Below are 20,430 nucleotides of genomic sequence, written 5' to 3'. Positions count from 1 at the left end.
ACACATACAACACTGGTCAGTGAGAAAGATTTGCCAGCGTGTGTGTTTGTGTGTGGTCTGTGTCAACATAAGTGACCTTTAGCATGTAGCTTAGCATGTTAGCCATCATGCCAAAATGCCACACGTACAATTATCAGAGAGAAAATTTGAAGGTAGCTGCGATTTTTGAGTGTGCGTGTTTCTGTGTGCCAGACAACGCGACAGAGCAACTCAATGCACAATTACATAAATATTGGATCCAGAAGCTTCCAGTTGTGTTTGTGTAAGAAGAAACCGGGCCAGTGGGTCAATATCTGCGACCCGATCGGGTCTGTGTGTTTTGTGTATCGACGTCATCAGCCAAGTGTCAGTGTGTGTGTGTTTTGTTTGTGAGATCCTGCCACCACATGTCAGATGTGGCTGACCCAAAATACCGCCGTGTGATTGGAGGACGGGCAGCAACAAATCGATGCCGTTGATTGGCCCGCAGAGCAACACGGCCAGCAGACCGTGACCTATGACCTGACGCGAGCCAACGCATGTCTACAAACAAGCATGCGTCTTACCTCCCCCAAGGAAGGCAGAAAATGATTTGCAGGATTACAGTGAAGGACATTTTCATACTCATTTAAAAGTTGTTTACATCACATTTCTCAGCCAGTAATGAGGGAACATGAAAGACAAAATATAGAATGTGAGTGTGCGTGTGTGTGCGTATAACGCGTACTGATCTTGTTGTGACTTTGCTAGATGAAATGTGTTTTTTATGTCACTGCGATTTAAACAAACCTCTCCGTGTGAACTCAGTAAAGTTCACCTCAGGTAGTCTCTTTCTAACGCAAACACGCACACACGCAAGCACAGGTGCGGGTGATAAACGAGCAGTGAGGTGATCTGTTTTTGGTGTTCCTCCTCATCACAACAACGTGCTGTGAACAAACCCCCTGGGAAGACGGTGCGAGAGGAAGTTTGTAAGGTGGGAGGACGGGGGGTGGGGGGGAGAGAGGAGGATGAGCAAGAGGGGGGAGAGTGGAGGGAGTACAAGGAAAAGGGGGCCGGGGGATGGACACGGAAGAGAAGGGAGGAGGAGAAAGAGGAGGAGCAGGAGGGAGGACAAGGGAGAGGTGGAAGAGAAATGAGGACGAGGGGGAAGAAGGATGAGGAGGGAGGAAAAGAAGGGATGAGGAGTGAGGAGAAGAAAGAGGAGTGAGAATGAGGAAGAGGAGCGAGGATGAGAACGAGGAGGACGAAGAGGGAAAACGATAATGAGGAGGATGAGGAGGCAACAAATGGAGGGAAGAGGAGAATGAGGAGAGAGGAAAAGAAGAGAGGATGAGGAGTGAGGAGAAGGAAGGTGAGGGAGAATGAGGAAGAGGAGAACGAGGACAAGGAAGGACCAAGTGGGAAGACAAGGATGAGGAGGGAGGGAGAAGAAAGAGGAGCTAGAATGAGAAAGAGGAGGATTAGGATAAGGGGGGAGGGGAGAGGAGAGGATGAGAAGGAGGAGGACGAAGAGGGAAAACGATAGATGAGGAGGATGAGGAGGAAGGAGAAGAAATGATGAGGGAGAATGAGGAGGAGGACAAGTGAGTGAGAGGAGAGAGGATGACAATGAGGAGGACCAAGAGGGAGGATGAGGAGGAGAAACAGGAACCAAAGTTTGTAGCATGCGACTAAATGCCTGCTTCGTGGCCATGTTCAGCGTGATTGCCTTCACAGCGGGCCGGCTCCCTCCTTGTCAAAACGTGAAAAAGAGGAGGAGGAGGAGGGCGAGGAGGGACGAGGAAGAGGAGGGTGGCGTCGCCCGGCGTCGGGAGGCAGGTGCTCAGCAGGTGAACTGCTTGCTCAGGGAAACGCGTTCACCTGCTCGTTTGTCATAAGCAAGAAAGAGCAAACTAAACATCTGCTCACCTGCCGCAGCTGAACACGCGCGCGCGCGCACACGCACACACATTTGTGTCCGACATATTCATTCATTGGCTCGGGTCAGCCCGTCCCCTGCAGGAGGAGATAGAGTTGCTGCCGCTGACAGCAGAAGAATAAGTGTGTGTTTGTGCGTGTGTGTGTGTGTGTTTGATTAGCACACACCACCGTCCGCCCCAATCTGCTTTGAGCTACCACAATGGAGACAAACACACGCACACACACACACGTGCGCGCGCGCGCACACACACACACACACACGCACACACACACGCGCGTTGATACAATGATGGAAGTGCAGACATGTGACAGCTTCATGGGGTAAATTTCATAGAAAGCTGAGCTACTGTGTGTGGAAAGTGTGTGTGTGCGTGCGTGCGTGTGCGTGCGTGTGTGTGTGTGTGTGTGTGGAGTGGAAGATGATAGGCGAGCTCGTTATCCACAGAAAAGAAATCTCTCCTCTATGCTCTTCATTTCGAGCAAGATGAGCTGCTGAGTGTGCACGTGTGTGCGTGTGCCTGTACGTGCGCACAAACGGCTAAAAAGGAAATGTTGACAAATAGGAATTTCTCTAATGGTGGAGCCAACAGATACTTGGTAGAAAAAAACTTTAAAGAAACGACGTAAACATTAGAATTACATTTATACAAGTATTTTTGGGAAACTTTGTACTATCAGTACCCAACCCTTGAATAGTCACTGATATCAAGTACTGATACATAAAATTTATATTAAACCACTGATAGATCATTTTGACAAAACAGCTATAGCATATCTCAATATAGCATTATTGCTGGAAATTGAATAAAATCAATGGTCATTTTCCATTCTTCTAATCATTTTTAGTTCCTGATATCGTAAAACAACCACAAAAAAAGGTCAATACTGATATTGGCTGGCGTCACGAGTACCGATATCTTGTATCGGCACTCTCCATCTCCACATTCAGAAAATTTAAAAATTAAAAATTTAAAAATGAAGAAAACTTAATCGTAAGATGATTAAATGCCAAATCTTAATGAATCGAACGTTGACACAAAATATAAAGCGAAAGGAACTACATTTTAATTAATTATTTATTCACAAGTGTTTTGAAGAGAAATTCACTTATTTCCACATTTAGAAAAACAATTTATTAATTTTATTTTTTTTAACTAGCCTTGCAGGTCGTGCCAAATGTCATTTTTAGTCACTGACAAACGCATGGTGGGCAACAAATGGCCCCCGGGCCGCAGTTTGGACACCACTGCTCTAATTGCATAAAGTACCTCGATACCGACACTGAGACGATATCAAAAACAAAAAAAATACATCCAGTCGGCAATTTCGATTTGATGCAACTGCCTTTTTAGAATCATGTATACTCAACAACAACAACAACAACAAAATCCCTGCCTGGATTCTTCCACAGCAAATCTTTGTTCCAGCCATTCGAGCCTGTCTCTAAACGTGATGATGAAGCAGTTGAAAAGGTCTCGTGGGGTGGAGGGAGGGAGGGAGTGGGGGTCGGAGGAGGAGGGGGGAGGCGGGGGGGGGGGCATTGAGGGAGCGCCGGGAACAGACTCACCACCAGATTCCCGATGACCATGACGAGCATGAAGACGAGGAGGCAGAGCGGCTGCCCGGCGACCTCCATGCAGTCCCACATGGTCTCGATCCACTCGCCGCACAGCACGCGGAACACGATGAGGAAGGAGTGGAAAAAGTCCTTCATGTGCCAGCGAGGCAGCGAGCAGTCTTTGGAGATCTTGCACACGCAGTCCTGAGGGGAAGTGGGGTGAGAGGTCACAACGGTTGTCTCCCCGGGGGACCCGCATTATAACCGACTGTCCAGATCCACTTTAATTTCGTTAACAAAACTAAAAGGAAAATATTTTCGCTAACTACCATTTTTCACCGGAGGAAAACTAGAAAAACGAGACTAAAGCCCCCCCCAATCAGTATGCATTGTCGTCGACTGTTGAAGACGAGACGAAAACGTCATCCACTTAATAAAGACTGGACTATAATTTATGGACATTTTAGTTCATGAACAAAGACGAAACAAAAATTCGATGATTTTGTTGTTTATAACATAACATTAATCCGACGGCAATGACATTCCAACAACGCTAACTAATACTGACTAATTTACTAGCTCGTAGCATGTAGCCGTAGTTGTTGACATACTGTAATTGTGGGTGACGTTGTTTTTCAACAAAAAGAGGAAAGAAAATTTTATTAAATATTATGTGAAATAGTTTTCAATGTAAAAAGAGTCAAATGCCCTGACTAAAACTAGACTAAAACGTTGAGTTTTTGTTGACTAAATTTAACTAGACAAATAATATTAGGTTTTCTTGGACTAAAATAAAGACTAAAACTTGACTAAATAAAAACAGGATGAGGTTGACTAAATATGATCAAAACTAATAAGCTTGATTGAAACTGGACTAAAACTGAGACTAAATTTAAAAATGGCTGACAAATTTAACACCGTTGCGCACCTCCCCTCCAGCGTTAACTTTGACAAGAAATTTAGATTTAGTTTTAGTTATAGTCTTTGGACTAAAATAATTCAAGTTTGTCATAATTTTGTCATCTCGTTGTATTTTAGTTAGTGCTGTCAAAGTTAAAGCGTTAAATAATAAAATAAATAAAATATTGCATTAATCATATATTAACACAGATTAATCACGCTATTAATTTTGACCGCAGATTATCCTTTAGCTTGATTTGAAAGTAAAGGACATTCAGAATATTTGTTCTCGTCTAAATATTGGGGTCATTTTTTCTTTTCTTTTTTAATTATGCAAGTCATTTACTGATTAGAAAAAGAGGAGGATTCGAGCGTGGAGTGGATAAAAAAACGTGGAAGACATCTTCATGACAAGCCGGTCGCGACCCGCTCACCTGGTAGTTCTTGCCAAAGAGCTGCATGCCCACCACGGCGAAGATGAAGACGATGATGGCGAGCACCAGGGTCAGGTTGCCCAGGGCGCCCATGGAGTTGCCGATGATCTTGATGAGCGTGTTCAGGGTCGGCCACGAGCGAGCCAGCTTGAACACGCGCAGCTGACAGCCCGAGAGACGGAAAGACAAGATGAGGATTTTTGTCGCCGGCGATATTGCCGTGCGCGCGCGCGCCGAAGATGCCGCTCACCAGTCGAAAAGATCGGAGCACGCTGAGGCCTTCCACGTCGGACAGCCCGAGCTCCATGAGGCTGAGGCACACGATGATGCTGTCGAAGATGTTCCAGCCCGTTTGGAAGTAGTAGTACGGATCCAGAGCGATGATCTTCAGAATCATCTCTGCTGTGAAGATGCCGGAGAACACCTGAAACGTAACAATGACGACACTGTTACCTCCGCCAGGGAGAGCCGGACCACTCCTTTTTCATCATTCTTTTTTTTTTTTTTCACGTTCTACTACATATTTGACTGCATCAGGGATCTGTGGCTCTTTGGTCCCTCTCTCTCTGTGGATTTTATTTTTTTATATATATTTTTTTATTATCTTTTACTTCCCTTATTTCTATTTTTTTTTAAATAATATAAAAAAAATCTTTAAAAATGTCCACATTTTAAAGTTGTAAGAAAAAGAGAAAAAGTTGTCCATGAAATTGCCCAAAATTAGAATTGAAAAAAAACAAAACATAAAATGTCAGAAAACAAAAGAAAGGTAGAAATTAGCATAACATGTCCACAAAAGTGGCAAAAAAAGGCAGACAAAAAAGTAAAAAAAAATTGCCATAAAATGTCCCAAAAAGGAAGAAGTGGCTGGAGCTGATGGGAAAAAAAATTGGAGAAATTATCTTTTATTTTTTTTGATTAAATATTTTACTTAAAAACTAATAATTAAATATTCAAAAATGTCCACATTTTTAAGTTGCAAGAAAAAGAGAGACGAAAGGTAGATTTAAAAAAAAAAGTGTTGAAATTGCCATAAATAAGAACTGAATTTAAAAGGCAGAAAAGAAAATGTACCATAACCCATAAAATGTCCCAAAACAAAAGAAAGGTAGAAATGACCATAACATCCCCAAAAAATTTAGAAATGATCTTCTTCTTTTTTTTACATATTCATTGTTTGGATAAAATATTTTAGATAAAAAATTATAATTAAATAATCCAAAATTTCCAAATTTTTAAGTTGTAAGAAAAAGATAGACGAACGTCCATGAAATTGCTAAAAATGAGAGTTGAATAAAAAAGGTACCAAGAAGTGAGGCAGAAAATGACCAGAATATGTCCATAAAATTGCCAAAAATGTATGAAAAATGAAGTCTGAACGCCCCCCCATCCAAACTTGGAAGACGAAAGGTAGAAGAAAAATGAATGTGCGTATTGGATGCTGCTGTCATAATTTTGTGCTGCGTTCACTGTTTCCTTCATCTTCATTTGGCCTAAATGGCTCTTTTGCCAGCAAAGGTCGCTGACCCCTCAACTACACCATACGGATGCTATACCATTTTCCCATGTTCGCAATTTGCCAATATCTGTACTTGAACTTGAATACAGGGTGTGCGTACGAAAAGGGCGCTGCTGTCATCTGCAGTCATGTGACACGCTGCGCACAGTGCAGCGTCAACACACTTCTTCTTCTTCTTATGTGAACGCTGCAAACTTTCAAGCCATTGAGGTCTGAGAAATTGCAGAGTCATGGTGTCAGGCCGAGAGAGCGCTGCGCCGCTCAATTGTTAACTGGATAAATCCTGTAATCCCCACAGATGTTTGCAGTGCCTTTAGCTTGCCTTTTAGCCTTTCGGCTTGTTTGTCTATGTGTGTGTGTGCGTGTGTGTGTGCGTGCGTGCGTGCGTTCATGGAGGATCATGTCAGGAGATGACTGTGCTGAGACAATCAATGTCCACAATGTTGTTGGTAGCAGATGCTTCAAGGTTTTGAATTACCCTGCTATTGATGCTAATTTCTGAGAGCCGTCAATGGCGTTTTGCATTAAATGTTAGCATTTAGCTAGCCCACGTTCGTCATATGGTCTTCGGTATCTGGCGGATTTTCACCTATCACGGGTTTGACTGTAATGTATCTCCCGTGATAAGCAGGGAATAGCAAACTATGGCCAATTAGAGTCTCGCAATATATATACACATTCATCGAGCTGTTTTATTTCCTTAAAAAAAATCCCTACTATTAAATGTTTACGTTGTCGACCGCATAGATGAGCTTATAGTGAGCATTTATTAGTTCTTTTCTTATAGATTTTGTTTTCAAGAATCCGGAGATGCACAAATATTTTGTTGAATGTTGTACAATGACAATAAATTAATTAATTGTAAATTATTTTAAATACTACACATTAGCAATACAGTAGATCGCCACTGCCAGTCAGAATAGCGAAAGCCGTGTTTTACTGAGATTATAAATGCATTGGGGAAAAAATTTAACATTTTTTTTTTTTATTTGATTCTGATTTATTTTATTACAATTATTATAATTATTTTTAAATAATATTTACAATTATTATAAATATTTTATAATAATTAATTATAATTATTTTAAAATAAATAATAAATAATTATAATTATTATAAAATAATTAATCAATCGTTTAATGCGATAAGACTTTTAAAAAAAAAGAGAAAAAAAAACTATTTTAAGGAAAAAAGGAGCAACATGAATGCAAAAATGGCCTTTTGATCATGTAAATGCTCTATGTGGCCCACAGGTCCCAGGTGTCATGGTCCCGATATGCACGTATTGTTCCCCGAGTGCGTTACCAGGTTTCCGATACTGAGCATGCCATTGAAGTCGTCGGTCATGGGGTAGTGCTCCATGGCCATGAAGAGCGTGTTGAGGACGATGCAAACGGTGATAGCCAGGTCCAGGAAGGGATCCATCACCATGATCTTCACCAGATGTTTGACCTTCAACCACCAGGGGGAGCACTCCCACACCAGGTGGCGATGGGCGAAGGTGTACCAACACGGGTGGCATTTCTTGTGGGCCTCCTCCAGTTCTGAGCGGTCGGGTTACAAAACAATTACAAACACGGCTGATACCGTAACTGATAACAAATTTAAAAAAAATATGTTTTCATGAGCTTCAATACGCTAAAGTTGAGCATGTTAGAACTCAAGTAACCGTTAAACAACATTCCAAATAAGCTGCTGGCTGGGCTCACCTTCCATGGCGTCCGTCAGGTGGCTGGCGGCGCTGGGCGCCCGGCCCCGCCGCACCGAGCTCAGCGTGGACGCCGGCCGAGGATACAGAACCGTGCTGAGCTCCGTGCTTGAAGTGGGGACCTGCCACAGCCACAAGGAACACACGCTCACGTCAATGTCGCACAAAACAGGAGTCGTCGTTTGAGGGTCTGCTAAATCTTCCCTCCCGACAATCCCCTCTGATTTAGAGCGCCTCGTTGTCGGCCGCGAGTGCACGCGTGTCACGCAGAGAAAAGACGAGGAAGATGAAAAACGTTTTTTAAAAGGCTTCGCAACGGCATCGCTGCTTTAAGAGTGCCTCGTTGTCCACAACGACCAAGTGGATTTAGTCAGCATCCGCATCATCTGTTGCCATGGTGACAGCATTGAACACAAAACACACAATGTTTGACCTGACATAAAGCCCTCTTTTATGTGTGTGTGTGTGTGTGTAGGGCGTTGAGGTACGATAAGCAGGTAATGGCTGCAGTTCAGCGATTCAGAGAAGTCACTGCGTGTGTGCGTGTATTAGTGTACAAGTTTTTGACCGTGTGTGTGGCCACTTCATTAGGTACACAATCAAATGAGATTTAATGCAAGGGCTGCTTAATGCTCGCGTTTGATTGTGTGTATGTGTGTGTGTGTGTGAGAGTGTGTGCGTGTGCATGCATGCATGCGTGCGTATTTGTGTGTGAGTAAAGTGGCCACTTCATTAGGTACACAATTTCATGAGATTTAATGCAAGGGCCGCTTAATGCGGGCATTTGATTGAGGCTATCAGAGCATCTGCGTGTGTTTGTGTGCATGCATGAGTGTTTGTTTGCGTGTGTGTGTGTGTGTGTGTGTAAGTGGCCACTTTATTAGGGACACAATCTAATGAGATTCAAAGATGCGCTTAATGCTGACTTTTGATGCCCCAACTGTTGCATTGGTTTCGATTCCGATAAAGTTCGGAGCACGCAGCGTTCTCAAGGTGTGCTTGCGTAACATTTCCCGCCATCCAACGAGACATGACGCAGCGTCGCGAAGGTTACCAAAGGTCATCTCCCACGATGCTGCCGCCGCCTCCTCCTCCGTTCTGCCTGGCTGCCAGGCCGCCATCAGGGAGGCTGGCAAAAAAAAAAATAACAAAAAAATCGCCGCCGGCTACCAGTTGTGCTCTGGTTTGCCTCTGGTTAGCGGCTGTGGGTTGCCATGGTAACATTTCCGTGGCAACCAAGCTCCATCCGACCTCCTCTGGCTCAGCTACGAGCGGCGGGATGGAAGCTCGGCACCCACACACAACTTTGGGCACTTTTCAAGACGCTGAAGGGGGGGTCAAAGTGGGCAAAATGTTGTTGTGGTCAAGCACAGTGGTTTTTCGTCGCTATGGGCTAAGTCGTGACCCACTTTTAATTGATGGTAAGAACAATAAGAAAATAGCCTGCATATAAAATTTTGAAACATAATTACACATTCTTATATGTTCAAATTGCCTTATTGATAATCTTAGATGAACATGAGAACTGCATGTGCAAATGTGCACCCGAAGGGGTGTGGTTAATCTTGACTGACAGCTTGCCCAACATCAGCTTCAAGCAGCTCCTTTCACCTTTGAACCCACTATGCTAGTGTGTTTCCTGTTATCGGAGTTGGGACGCGCGCGTGCGTGTGCGCGCGCGCGCGCCCGCATGTGTTTAGCTCATGATATCAGAGTGCAGCTATGCAAAGTGCTGATTCATAATTCACATGTCTGAGTGTTGGATGGATGCAGTCTCCACCATTGTTTCCACTGTGACAACACACGCAACACTCACACTCTCCTCCTTGACCTTCTCCATGGTGCAGGCGGGCAGCTGCCCCTGCAGTGGCGGCGGTGGCGAGACCACGCCGTTGTGGTCCATGGCAACAAAAAGCTTCCCGTTGATGTTCAGCGTGGGATAAAATACCTGAAAGCGCACACACACACACAACAGGTTAATATTCTAGTGCAGTGTACGACATTTGCCCATGTCACAGATATCATTTTATGTTATTCATTTTTTTATTTAACCAGTTAAGGCAATTGAGAACAGATTGGCCGCTGAAAACGAACATTGACTCACAATGTTTCCATTGGAGAATGGATTATAACATGCATTTGGATGGCACGCCCGCTCTCCCTATGTCTGCCATGTCTACGTGTGGTGTGCACGCGTGTGAAAGTTACATAGCACTACACTTAGAAGTAGTTATAGGAATATTTGGGTAGCTAACACCGTGCTAGCAACGGGAAATCACAAATAATAGCCAGTCCTTTAATGGTCATATTTTTATTTTTGATCATAATATTGACCATGTGTATTTTTGAGGAACTATACCATTTGCGTTGGGTCTCCCTGTCACTGCACATATTAAAACGAGTAAAGTTAAAATCTTCATCTTTTGCGCGCGATATCCTCAACGGGATGTTATCGCTTGTTACCTGCGAGCTCCTGCTGGTGGTGCTGTAGGTGCTGGGGCGGCGTTTGGGCCACGGCTGCGCTAGGATTCCGCTGAAGGTGCCGCCGCTATACGTCCGGCCCCCGGCGCTCTCCACCACGTCGCCCGGCACGCTGTACTCGTCGTCGGCCATCTCCGCCTCCGAGCCGCGGCTCCTCAGCCGGAAATTAAAGATGGACGACACCTGGCTGCTCCGCCGCGTTCTGGTGGAGAAAGAGCGAGCCAGTAGCGGGTGGAGGGGCTGGGAAGGGAAGTGGGTGGACAGACGTTACCTCCTGATGTTTTTAAGTGACTATGGCCTCCATCTGCGTGAAGATTTCCGTCAATAATAAGAAACTTCTTCTTGGTGTCCTCACCTTGGCGCTTTCCGTCCCGTCCGCCTGCAGCAGCTTCTCCTCTGATAGGTTGATATCCACGTCAGCCACCCCCACCAGCGCTTGGCTTCGCCGCCGCTCCTCCATCAGGTCCAGCGGAGGTCCAAATGGAGACACTTCTGGTGACATCATCGAGTCCGAGTCCGGGGCTTTCTGTGCGGCGGCCTGGCGGGACGAGTTAAGCAGAGGCAGGAGGAAGTTAAAGAAGTCTTAAAGTCCTTGTAAAGTGAATTCAGATATCTGTTTTGAAATACTGCATATGTATATAAAGTACATGTTAGCGCGTGCGGCTAAGCTAATGATATAGCACCCAACCTGCTGCTCCTTCTTCAGATGCTCCACGGCCAGCTGGAACTCGCGCTCCTTCTGGCAGGCCTCGGCGATGGTGGCCTGGTTCTGCTCCTCGTACGCCATGGCCACCACGGCCAGGATGAGGTTGACCAGGTAGAAGGAGCCCAGGAAGATCACCACCACGAAGAACACCATGTAGGTCTTACCGGCCGAGCGCAGCGTCTGCACACGTCCGCGGTTAGCGCCGTTGCGCAGGCCAGCGTGTAGCTACGGCGGATGCTAACGGTACCTGGTGGTAGAGGTTCTCCCAGTAGTCCTGAGTCATGAGCCGGAAGAGCGACAGGAAGGCCCAGCCGAAGCTGTCAAAACTGGTGTAGCCGTAGTTGGGGTTGCGTCCCGCCTTCAGGCACTCGAAACCGTCAGGACACTTCCTGCGGCACAATATTTAATTGGCTTCCACAAAATCATTATTCAGTAGTCCATGAAAAAAATTCACAATGTACACTCTAAAAAACAGTTGGGTCAAAAATAACCCAATTATTGATTTTTTAAAAAATGGACAGATCCACTTTATGGGTCAATTTGACCCAACTTTGAGCCAAAATTTGATAATTTTGTATAAAACAACCCAAAAAGTTGGGTCAAATTGACCCATAAAATGGATCGGTCCATTTTTGATCCATAATTGGGTTGTAGACATATTGATATTCTAAATAATAATTTGAAAAATTTTCATGATGGTGTTAATATATTTTTAGCACACCAACTGCTAGCACGTTAGCATTTCATTAGCTGTCATTAGCCGACCGTAATCAACGGCGAGAGGATGTTATGTAACCAATAAGAGTAGCGCACACACAGGAAGTGGGTGGACAGCATCCCGACCTCCATCTTCTCCTGACACAAACAGCAGCCCCTCATCCTCGTTTGCGCCGTGTGACCGGAACCCGCCCACACGTGTCGCCGCGAGACGGAACATGCGGCTGAAATTGATATTCGGATCCTTTCGCATCCATCGCAGCCCACACGGACGCGCCGACAACATCAGCGACATGTCGGAAGCTTTGCGGATCCGTTTCGTGGGTCTGATGGACTTTTTTTGATCGGGATCTTATGAACACCCACTGACGCTCTGCTGTTTTCGAACATGTTCAAGGGTACAATTTTCTCCGCAAAGCAGACTGAAGTCCAAAAATAAATTAAATAATGATAATAATCATCATTTTTGCCAATGTTTGGCTTACTACAGCATTGTTTTCAGTCAAATAGATAGTTCGGCAATTTGTACAGAAATAATATCAGAATATGATCTTTCATAATATTCATATATTATAGATTTGGACTTATTTTCACACTTGATCACACACATGACACATAAAATGTTCTCATACAACAGTTTCGGTTATTCACAAAAAATAAATCTATTTTTAGTGTTATTTGATATAGTGCTTCTTGTACTTTTCATTATTTTGTTTTGCACTTTAAGGGATACTTGACTCATCGAGCGATTTTGAGCAGTAAAAAGTCAATACTTTTCTTGTGCAATTTATACCTCTAAACACAAATTTTTCCACTTGCTGTCGACTGAAGATGACATCACCTGTGCTGAGGAAGTAGATAACGACCAATCTTGGCGTGAATGCCACACACGTGACGGGAGAATAACCCTCAAAGTGCAGATTGTTGTTTGTGTCGTGTATGAAACTTTGGCCAGACAAGAGTAATGCTGAGGCCTGCCAGTAACAAGCAGTCCTTGTTCTTAATGTGATAATAAAAAGCTGAGCAGCAATCAATGCAAATGTACTTTCAAAGTGCTACTAACACAAACATCGCAACGTCGATGCTAATAGAATACGCTAACCTGCACATTGTGCTGATATTACAAACATGGCGTACGCTGGCGAGGGGGGACGTCACGCGCGCACACACAATGTAAATAATCAGTCGTCAGCTGTCATCTTAGACTGACACCCGCCCTGAGCAAGGCTGTGCCGTCTCGCGCGCGCGCGCACACACACAATCCATCTCATACAAGTGAGCCAACATGGTGGCATGTGAGTGTGTCTGATGGCTCCAGTGCATGTGTGTGTGTGTGTGTGTGCGTTGGTGCGCTTAAGGACCTCGAGGATACCCGGAGTGCGTGAGAGATGTGGAAAATGCAGACGGGAGGGCGTGTCCACGTGTGTTTGTGTGTGCGTGCGTGAGAGGTGTGAGAGTGCGAGAGCCCGCAGTTATCGCTCACACGCACCTCAGCCTGCATTAGTGGAGGGACGCCACTTCAGACCCCCTCATTCGCACTTGACGGGTCCTCAGATTGTCTCTCACACACACACACACACACACACACACCCCCCCACACACACACACACACACACACACACACACACACACACACACACACACACACACACACACACACGCACGCACACACACACACACACACACACAATTCAGAAAAAAGGGACTTCATGGAATTGTGTGTGTGTGCGTGTGCGTGGATGTGGATGTGCATGCGTGTGTGTGTGTGTGTGTGCGTGTGCGTGTGTGTGAGAGGGAAGAGAAGTGTGCGTGGTCAAAGTTGATGAAGAGATAATTGTGTTGATAAAATGTGTAAATGTTGTGAGACAAGCGGAAAAATGGCAGATGGATTCAAAGACGAAACATGTTAAGCGTGTGTGTGTGTGTGTGTGTGTGTGTGTGCGTGCGCGCGTCTGTGTTCCCCTGCCATTGCAAATGGTTTCCTGTCGCACGTTGCACGCACACGCGCACACCTTCAATTAAAACATTCAGGTAAGCTGAGGCCCTGGTATGAAGCCAATCCGTAGCATCACCATGGCAACCGTATCCCTGTGCCGGTTGCTGAGGGAGATTGTTTTGTGCTACCTCTGTTGGGAGAAGTGTGGATGTGTGTGTTTGTTGTGTGTGTCTGTTTGATGTGTATTTGCTTGTATGTGTTGTCCGTTGCCAGTTTTTGGATGTGTGCGCGTGTGTGTGTATGTGTGTGCATGCTCGGGATGTTCGACAACTTTTTTCCAGACACCAATACCCATCTTGAGTAGTCACCGATATTGATACCAAGTACCTGATAACATTATTAGTTTTGATACACAAAATCCCCCCCCCCCCACACACCATCCCCCCCATAAATAAAAAAAATTGATGCAGCCACAAAAAAAGGTCATTCTGTGAGTGTGCGCTTGTGCATATTTATGTCAATGCTTCTCAATTATTTTCTTTTACACTCCACGCCCAGGAAGAAGAAAATATTTCGCACCCCTCTATCTCTCAACTAAAAATAGTGTCATTTGTCTATCAAATTAATAAGTACACTTCTGCATAACATAAATTATCAATCTGCTAAATAACTTTATTAATATTGTTTATACTCCTTGCGCACACTCTTGACAATAAGCTTGCCACTGCCACCTACTGTAGTAGATGTGCAATTACACTTTATTCTAGTACAGCCCCACTATTTGAGAGAGACGGGCTGATTTGTGTGCATTTGTTGCGTGTGTGTTTGTATCTAAATGAGACGTGTGCACAAGGTGTGGCACATGACATTCAAACAGAAGTCTAGCATGCTAGCATTAGCATGTAGTGACCCCGGGGTCAGGTGACTTTTCAAACTTTTCCTTGTTTTTACCTCCCAGCTCAGCAGTTTCCAAAAGGTCAGAGGTCACCAATCCCTCAGAGGAATCAGAGCTGGGTACTGGGAGTTGGGGGGGTCAACGGTCGGCCTGGGTGGAGGTTAAAAGTGGCCTTGGTGGAGGTCAGAGCTGTTTCACTTGTGTTGAATGTCTGACGGGTGACATCAGCAGCGGCTCCCGAAATAGCCTCTGGAGCCGGGTGGGCGGAGTCAGACACTTGTTAGCGACGGCTGCGGCGCTTTGATAGCTAATGCTAACGCTAATGAGTAGAGCGATGCATGAACAAACACGCTCGGCTACAGTCTGCTAGCATGGGAGCAAACGGCCTGATGACTGAGCACAAGCACACACACACACACACAGACTTACACTCACAAGCACACGCAAGTAGACAGACACACACCAAGACACACACACGCTCACAAACACACACACACACACACACACATAGACACATGAGCAAAAAACACATACTTAGAAACACACATGCACGCTAAGACACATATACACACTCACAAACAACCATAAACAAATGCACACTCATAGAAAAAAAACGTGCAAAAGTACACACTCACACAAACATGGTCAAACACACACAAACATAAGCACAAATATAAACACACGTTAGTGCACACATGCACACGCACACACAGACAAATAAACAGACAAACATGCATATACACACACATGGACACACGCGCGTGCGTGCGCGCACACACACGCGCTTGCTGGGCAAAGCATGCTGGGTAAGTAAAGGACAAATAAGATAAGGTTTCAGCTCGTCTCGCTCAGGAAAATCGAATCAAATTTGCCGTCCGATGGCGACGCTTTAAAGCGTTTAAATGAAACTTAAAACTTTAAGTAGCGTCCCGTCTTTTGCCAACGAATCACACGAATCTTTGGATAGAACGGCAAAGTGCAGATGTGCGCCGCAACACACGTAGAAGGCTCTCGCAGACGACCCGCCGGCGTCCCGATACTTTTGTCAGGTCGAAGTATTTAAAGTTCAGCATGTGACAGCTGGACTGAAACAACATGCTAACCAATTAGCGCTTAGCTGGCAGAGTGGCGGGAACATCAGAAGGCTGTGCGTGTGTGTGTGTGTGCGTGTGTTTCAGTTGATCATAAGAAATGACAAACACAATCAGCAGGTCTGCGTGGCTCAGATTTCAGCGGGCTGAAAAGGTCAGAAACTGCTTCGACTGTTGGACATCTTTAGTTAGTTTATGCTTTAGCTTTAGCAATTAGCATCGGTGTGCACTGGCCCATTTAGCCTCTGTCTGTCTGTCTGTCTGTCTGTCTGCGTGATTTAGTGGCCTGGCTGGCACCAAGGCAGTGCCAAGGACAAGGCCGGCAGGCTTGTCAATCATTGTGCCAGCATGAAGGTGATTGGCTGAAATCAAACTGTGCGGGCGGGACTAAACCACTATAAACCGACATGGCGGAACACACTGTCTCAAGCCAGCAGCCACTGCACTGATACACAAATAATGTACTACTACTGATATTAGTAATGATATTATTTGACAATGATATTGATAATAGTAGAGATACTGATAGGGCTATACAGTAGTTATTGTTACAGTTCCTACTACCAGTACTGATACTACTAATGGTACATTTCTGCTACTGAGACTAGTATTGCACCTGGTACTGGTTTTAGTATTGATACTGGCCCCCTTGCTGACAGCTATTGTTACTGCTCCTGTTGCCACTATTGCTACTGGTACTGATATTGATACTGGTACTGTGACTCATACGGGAATTGGTACTGATGTTTCTACTTTTAATGATACTGATACAACTGGTACTGATATTAATACTATTGTGGTACTCGTACTTTTATTGGTACTGGTATTTGTACTTCTAATGATACTGCTCCTGTGGCTCCTAACGAAATTCATACTGGTGTTCTTACTAGTCCTAGTACTGCTACCGCTACTTCTACTGTTGCTAGTGCGGGGACTGGTATTGGTACTTTTGTACTAATACTCTATTGGCACTGCGACTAATGCTAATTCGAAGAATGCTAATGTTAGCAGAATAGCCCTTTGCTGTCCAGGGAAAAATGTGAAATAAATACATAATAAATATCCTCTTGTTTCTTTGACTTCTTTTTTATGCTTCAAAGGGATTTTTTTTTTAAGCTCCATGCGTGCGCGCGTGCACACACACACACACACACACACACACACACACACACACACACACACACACACACGCACGCACGCACGCACACGGAGCCTCCGCGGAGCTTGGTGGAAGCCTCTTTGCCGTGTTTGACTGTCCACGTAACAGACATCACATGGATAGACTCCCGCAGAGCTCTCGGCGTGCACCCAGTATACGCACGTGCACGCGCACGCGCGCACACACACACGCACACACACAATAGAAATCAACAACCATTTAGAAAAAATGTTTTGGTGTTGCAATTGAGCTATTGATCTGTGCAGCTTTTAACATAATGTTATAAGGTACGAGTGCAAGCTTGGAACTTTATAAACACGCACGCACACACACGCCTATGCACACGCACACACACACACACACTGGAGTGTAGAGCATGGCGCGGCGACCACCAGCTGAGAAGGCGGCTAATGGAATGATGAATATGGTCCATACGACGCGCGTGTTCCAGGAAATTCGGCCCCCCTCGGCCGTATTTCATTCTAACTGCCGCCATGACAGCGCGCGGCACAACCGAGAAAGACCTGTCGCTACAGCGTCCATTATTTGTCTCTATGTGTTCTGTGATTGGCTGAAGAACAGTCCGGGGTGTGCACCTCGCGCCCGTAGTCAGCTGGGATGGACCGGCGCTCACCCCGTGACCCTAACGAGGACAAGGTCTCTGGAAAGCGCACGGATGGATGCTCATTTACATCATAACGATGATGACGATGAATTAGTGCTGAGCTCAGCGAGCGGTCGCAGCAAGTATGTCGCAGTGGCTTAGCTCAGTGACCTTTGCCCCCGGGGCGGCCGTAGCGGCCTGGTGCGTGCGGCGCTCGGTCGCGGGAAGCCAGCAGCGGTGGCGGCATCAGCGTCACTGTCAGCGCCGCTCGTGCGCGACGACACGCGACACAGCAAGTGAAGGGAACACTTTTGCAACACCTGCAACTACAACGAATGGGTTGTTGACGGGCGTTGCCGCGGCAACGGCAACCACACAAGCTCAATTATGAGGATGCTGCTCCTGTCATCTGGCCAAAAGAGGCCAACCATCTATTTTATGGGAGCTGGATTGCAAGTATTTCCCGCTCACATTGGGGACAATTTCTTAAATTGAGCTAACATGCTAACACGTTTTCAGGAGGGAAAGCACACGCAAACATTGGGACAAGATGCTAACTGTTCACAGAAAAGCCTCAGCACGGATTCAACTGCGTGCCTGCCCAGGCGTCTCAGCCTTGAAGGCAGAAGAAGTTTTTCCTGTCACTTTTCGCTTGTTTGCACATTTTCCTTCATTTCTATTCATTCATTCTTCCTTTCTTTTGTTCTTTTTTTGCTCCATCTGTTTGCTCCACTTGCTGCCATCTGCTCCTCTTCCGCCACCTCCACGTTGGCTCGCTGTTGCTCCTTCATCTCCTTCGCTACCTTCTTGTCTATTTCTCAAAAAAGCGGATTTCTTCTCCTCTCCTACTTCTCTTCCCTCCAAATTGTCCTCCATCCATCCTCCTTTCCGCCTCACCTCACCTGAACCTCCCTCCTCTCCCGTGGCAGGCTCGTGTTAGCCTGCGAGCTACGTGTTAGCATCCTGAGATGGTTTCACGCGGCGCGGTTGGCCGGCGAGCTGGAGGCTAACACATGCACACGCACGCGCATATGAGCACGCACTCGCATGATGCTGTTCTGATAGCGGTGTCATTCGGAGTGTCATCTTGCCGCTCTCAGCGTCAACACTGAACGCCGATTCCCGTCCGTCCTAAAGCCTCGTGTCACATGGCCCCGCGGCGTCGCACACTCGCACTCGTTTGGCACAAAAGTGACTTTTTTTTCCTTTACATTATTTTGACTGACACCGGGAACCGTCGCCGAGATGAACTCACCCTGCGTCGCTGCTGTTGCCACATATCAACGCATCTTTGGCGCCTTCCACCTTGTAGAAGTTGTCTGCAAAAGATAAAAAAACAAAAAAGACATCAAATTTGTGTTTGCTCGTGATATCGAGGTTCATTGTTCACGCCCCAGCGATATCTTAGACTTTTAAGCAATCGTTTTTGATGGATTGAGAGGCAAAGTAGCAGTTAAGTGTCGTGCGCCTTCAGTGTAGTACCGCATTGTGCCACAACATGCCAGGCAGCACTGAGCTCTAGGGGCAGACATGCAGCAAAAATAACGAGCATGATGGCGAGAAACTAGCGACACAATACCAAAATATATGCATGCTAGGAGCAGGTATATTTTTTGTCCACTTGGAGACTCCATCCTCACATTGTAAACGGTAATATCTGTGATTTTGAATGTGTTGAAGCAGGTCGTCAACAAATGTACTTGTATTTACTGTAGTTTGTTCAATAAAGTGATTGAAAGTACACCAGCGGCTGTAGGCTATAAAAAAAATATCGAACAATGTTTATGTAGACACACAATAGTGTACCTTAAGCCAGTTGTCCATTGCGTTAGACACATTGCAATTTATCGTCTTTTATTAAGTGTAAAATAAATAGCTATTTGAGTCTGAGCTAACAGTTCATGTTGAAAAATAATCACCGCAAAAATCCCGCCATATAGCAAATAATCTACGATATAAGTATGGTTAAAAACAAATAAAAATCCTTGATGCATTGTAGCCTCAAAAAGTAAACAGCAATAAAGCGTGTAGCGACTTTCTACAGTCTTCTATTAGCATTATACGTTAGCTTTAAGCTAGCAGACTTTCGTTGTTGTTTGATAGCCTCCCATTTTTGGTGCTTGGAAATTCATTTGAAAAAAGTTAACGGATGTGTTCACGGTAAAACTGCACTTTTTATTTTTTTTAAATATGAGACAAAGAACAAACAATTTGATCCAAGCTGCAATGGAAAAGCCAAGCATAGAGATGGTGTCTCCAATGTCTCCAGTCGCTTCCCCTCGAGTAGCGGCCGGATCGCGTTAGTGGGCGGCTCCGACGCGGAGGATGCCGCTGATAAGCGGGTAGAAAGCCGGCGTTTTATTGTGAAAAGCCAGTCCCGTGTGAGGCTGCGTTGCATAAGAAGACGCCAAACTCTGACCTTAAAAGCTAGCTTGACATTTTCATCCGCTCGCCTTATGGGAACAACTTTCAGCACGCTCATCTTTTATTCAGCGCACCACACGCATGCACACACACACAACATTCATCCCACACAAAAATAATCAGGAAAGCAAAAGTCACTTCAAAATAAAGTTTGTTGCTCTCAGCACAAACGTGTTCATTACATGAAGCTGAAAGACGAGTTTTTATTGTGGCGGGACAGATGACGTAGAATCAAACTTTACATAAATCTGCTAATTATTTTTATTGTGGAGGTGCTATTGAAACAAATTCTACATAATGCTCTATAAAATTTTATTGCTGTGAGAGTGTGGTGCTACGTAGAAGGAAAAAAATGGCAAAGACAACTGTTATTGTGGTAGTACAGATATGACAGAA

General features: G+C 45.2%; 1 protein-coding gene across 4 annotated transcripts in view; it reads right to left on the bottom strand.

Moving 5' to 3' along the window:
* LOC147155991 (sodium channel protein type 5 subunit alpha-like) overlaps positions 1-20,430 on the bottom strand; it is a 64,056-nt gene that overhangs the window by 14,624 nt on the left and 29,002 nt on the right. For all 4 annotated transcript variants that reach the window (XM_086066385.1, XM_086066387.1, XM_086066388.1 and 1 more), the window contains 11 exons: positions 18,866-18,929; positions 11,456-11,597; positions 11,191-11,388; positions 10,858-11,040; positions 10,485-10,742; positions 9,838-9,969; positions 8,023-8,143; positions 7,619-7,857; positions 5,045-5,218; positions 4,795-4,956; positions 3,470-3,664 (listed from right to left, as the gene is read on the bottom strand). In XM_086066385.1, the coding sequence (XP_085922511.1) occupies positions 3,470-3,664; positions 4,795-4,956; positions 5,045-5,218; positions 7,619-7,857; positions 8,023-8,143; positions 9,838-9,969; positions 10,485-10,742; positions 10,858-11,040; positions 11,191-11,388; positions 11,456-11,597; positions 18,866-18,929 (1,868 nt within the window). The remainder of the gene's footprint in view (positions 1-3,469; positions 3,665-4,794; positions 4,957-5,044; positions 5,219-7,618; positions 7,858-8,022; positions 8,144-9,837; positions 9,970-10,484; positions 10,743-10,857; positions 11,041-11,190; positions 11,389-11,455; positions 11,598-18,865; positions 18,930-20,430) is intronic.

Source organism: Leptonotus elevatus, chromosome 21, assembly GCF_054856555.1.
Source record: "Leptonotus elevatus isolate MCC_2025b chromosome 21, RoL_Lele_1.0, whole genome shotgun sequence".
NCBI classification, from domain to species: Eukaryota; Metazoa; Chordata; class Actinopteri; order Syngnathiformes; family Syngnathidae; genus Leptonotus; species Leptonotus elevatus.
This window is presented reverse-complemented; position numbering and strand designations above follow the sequence as displayed.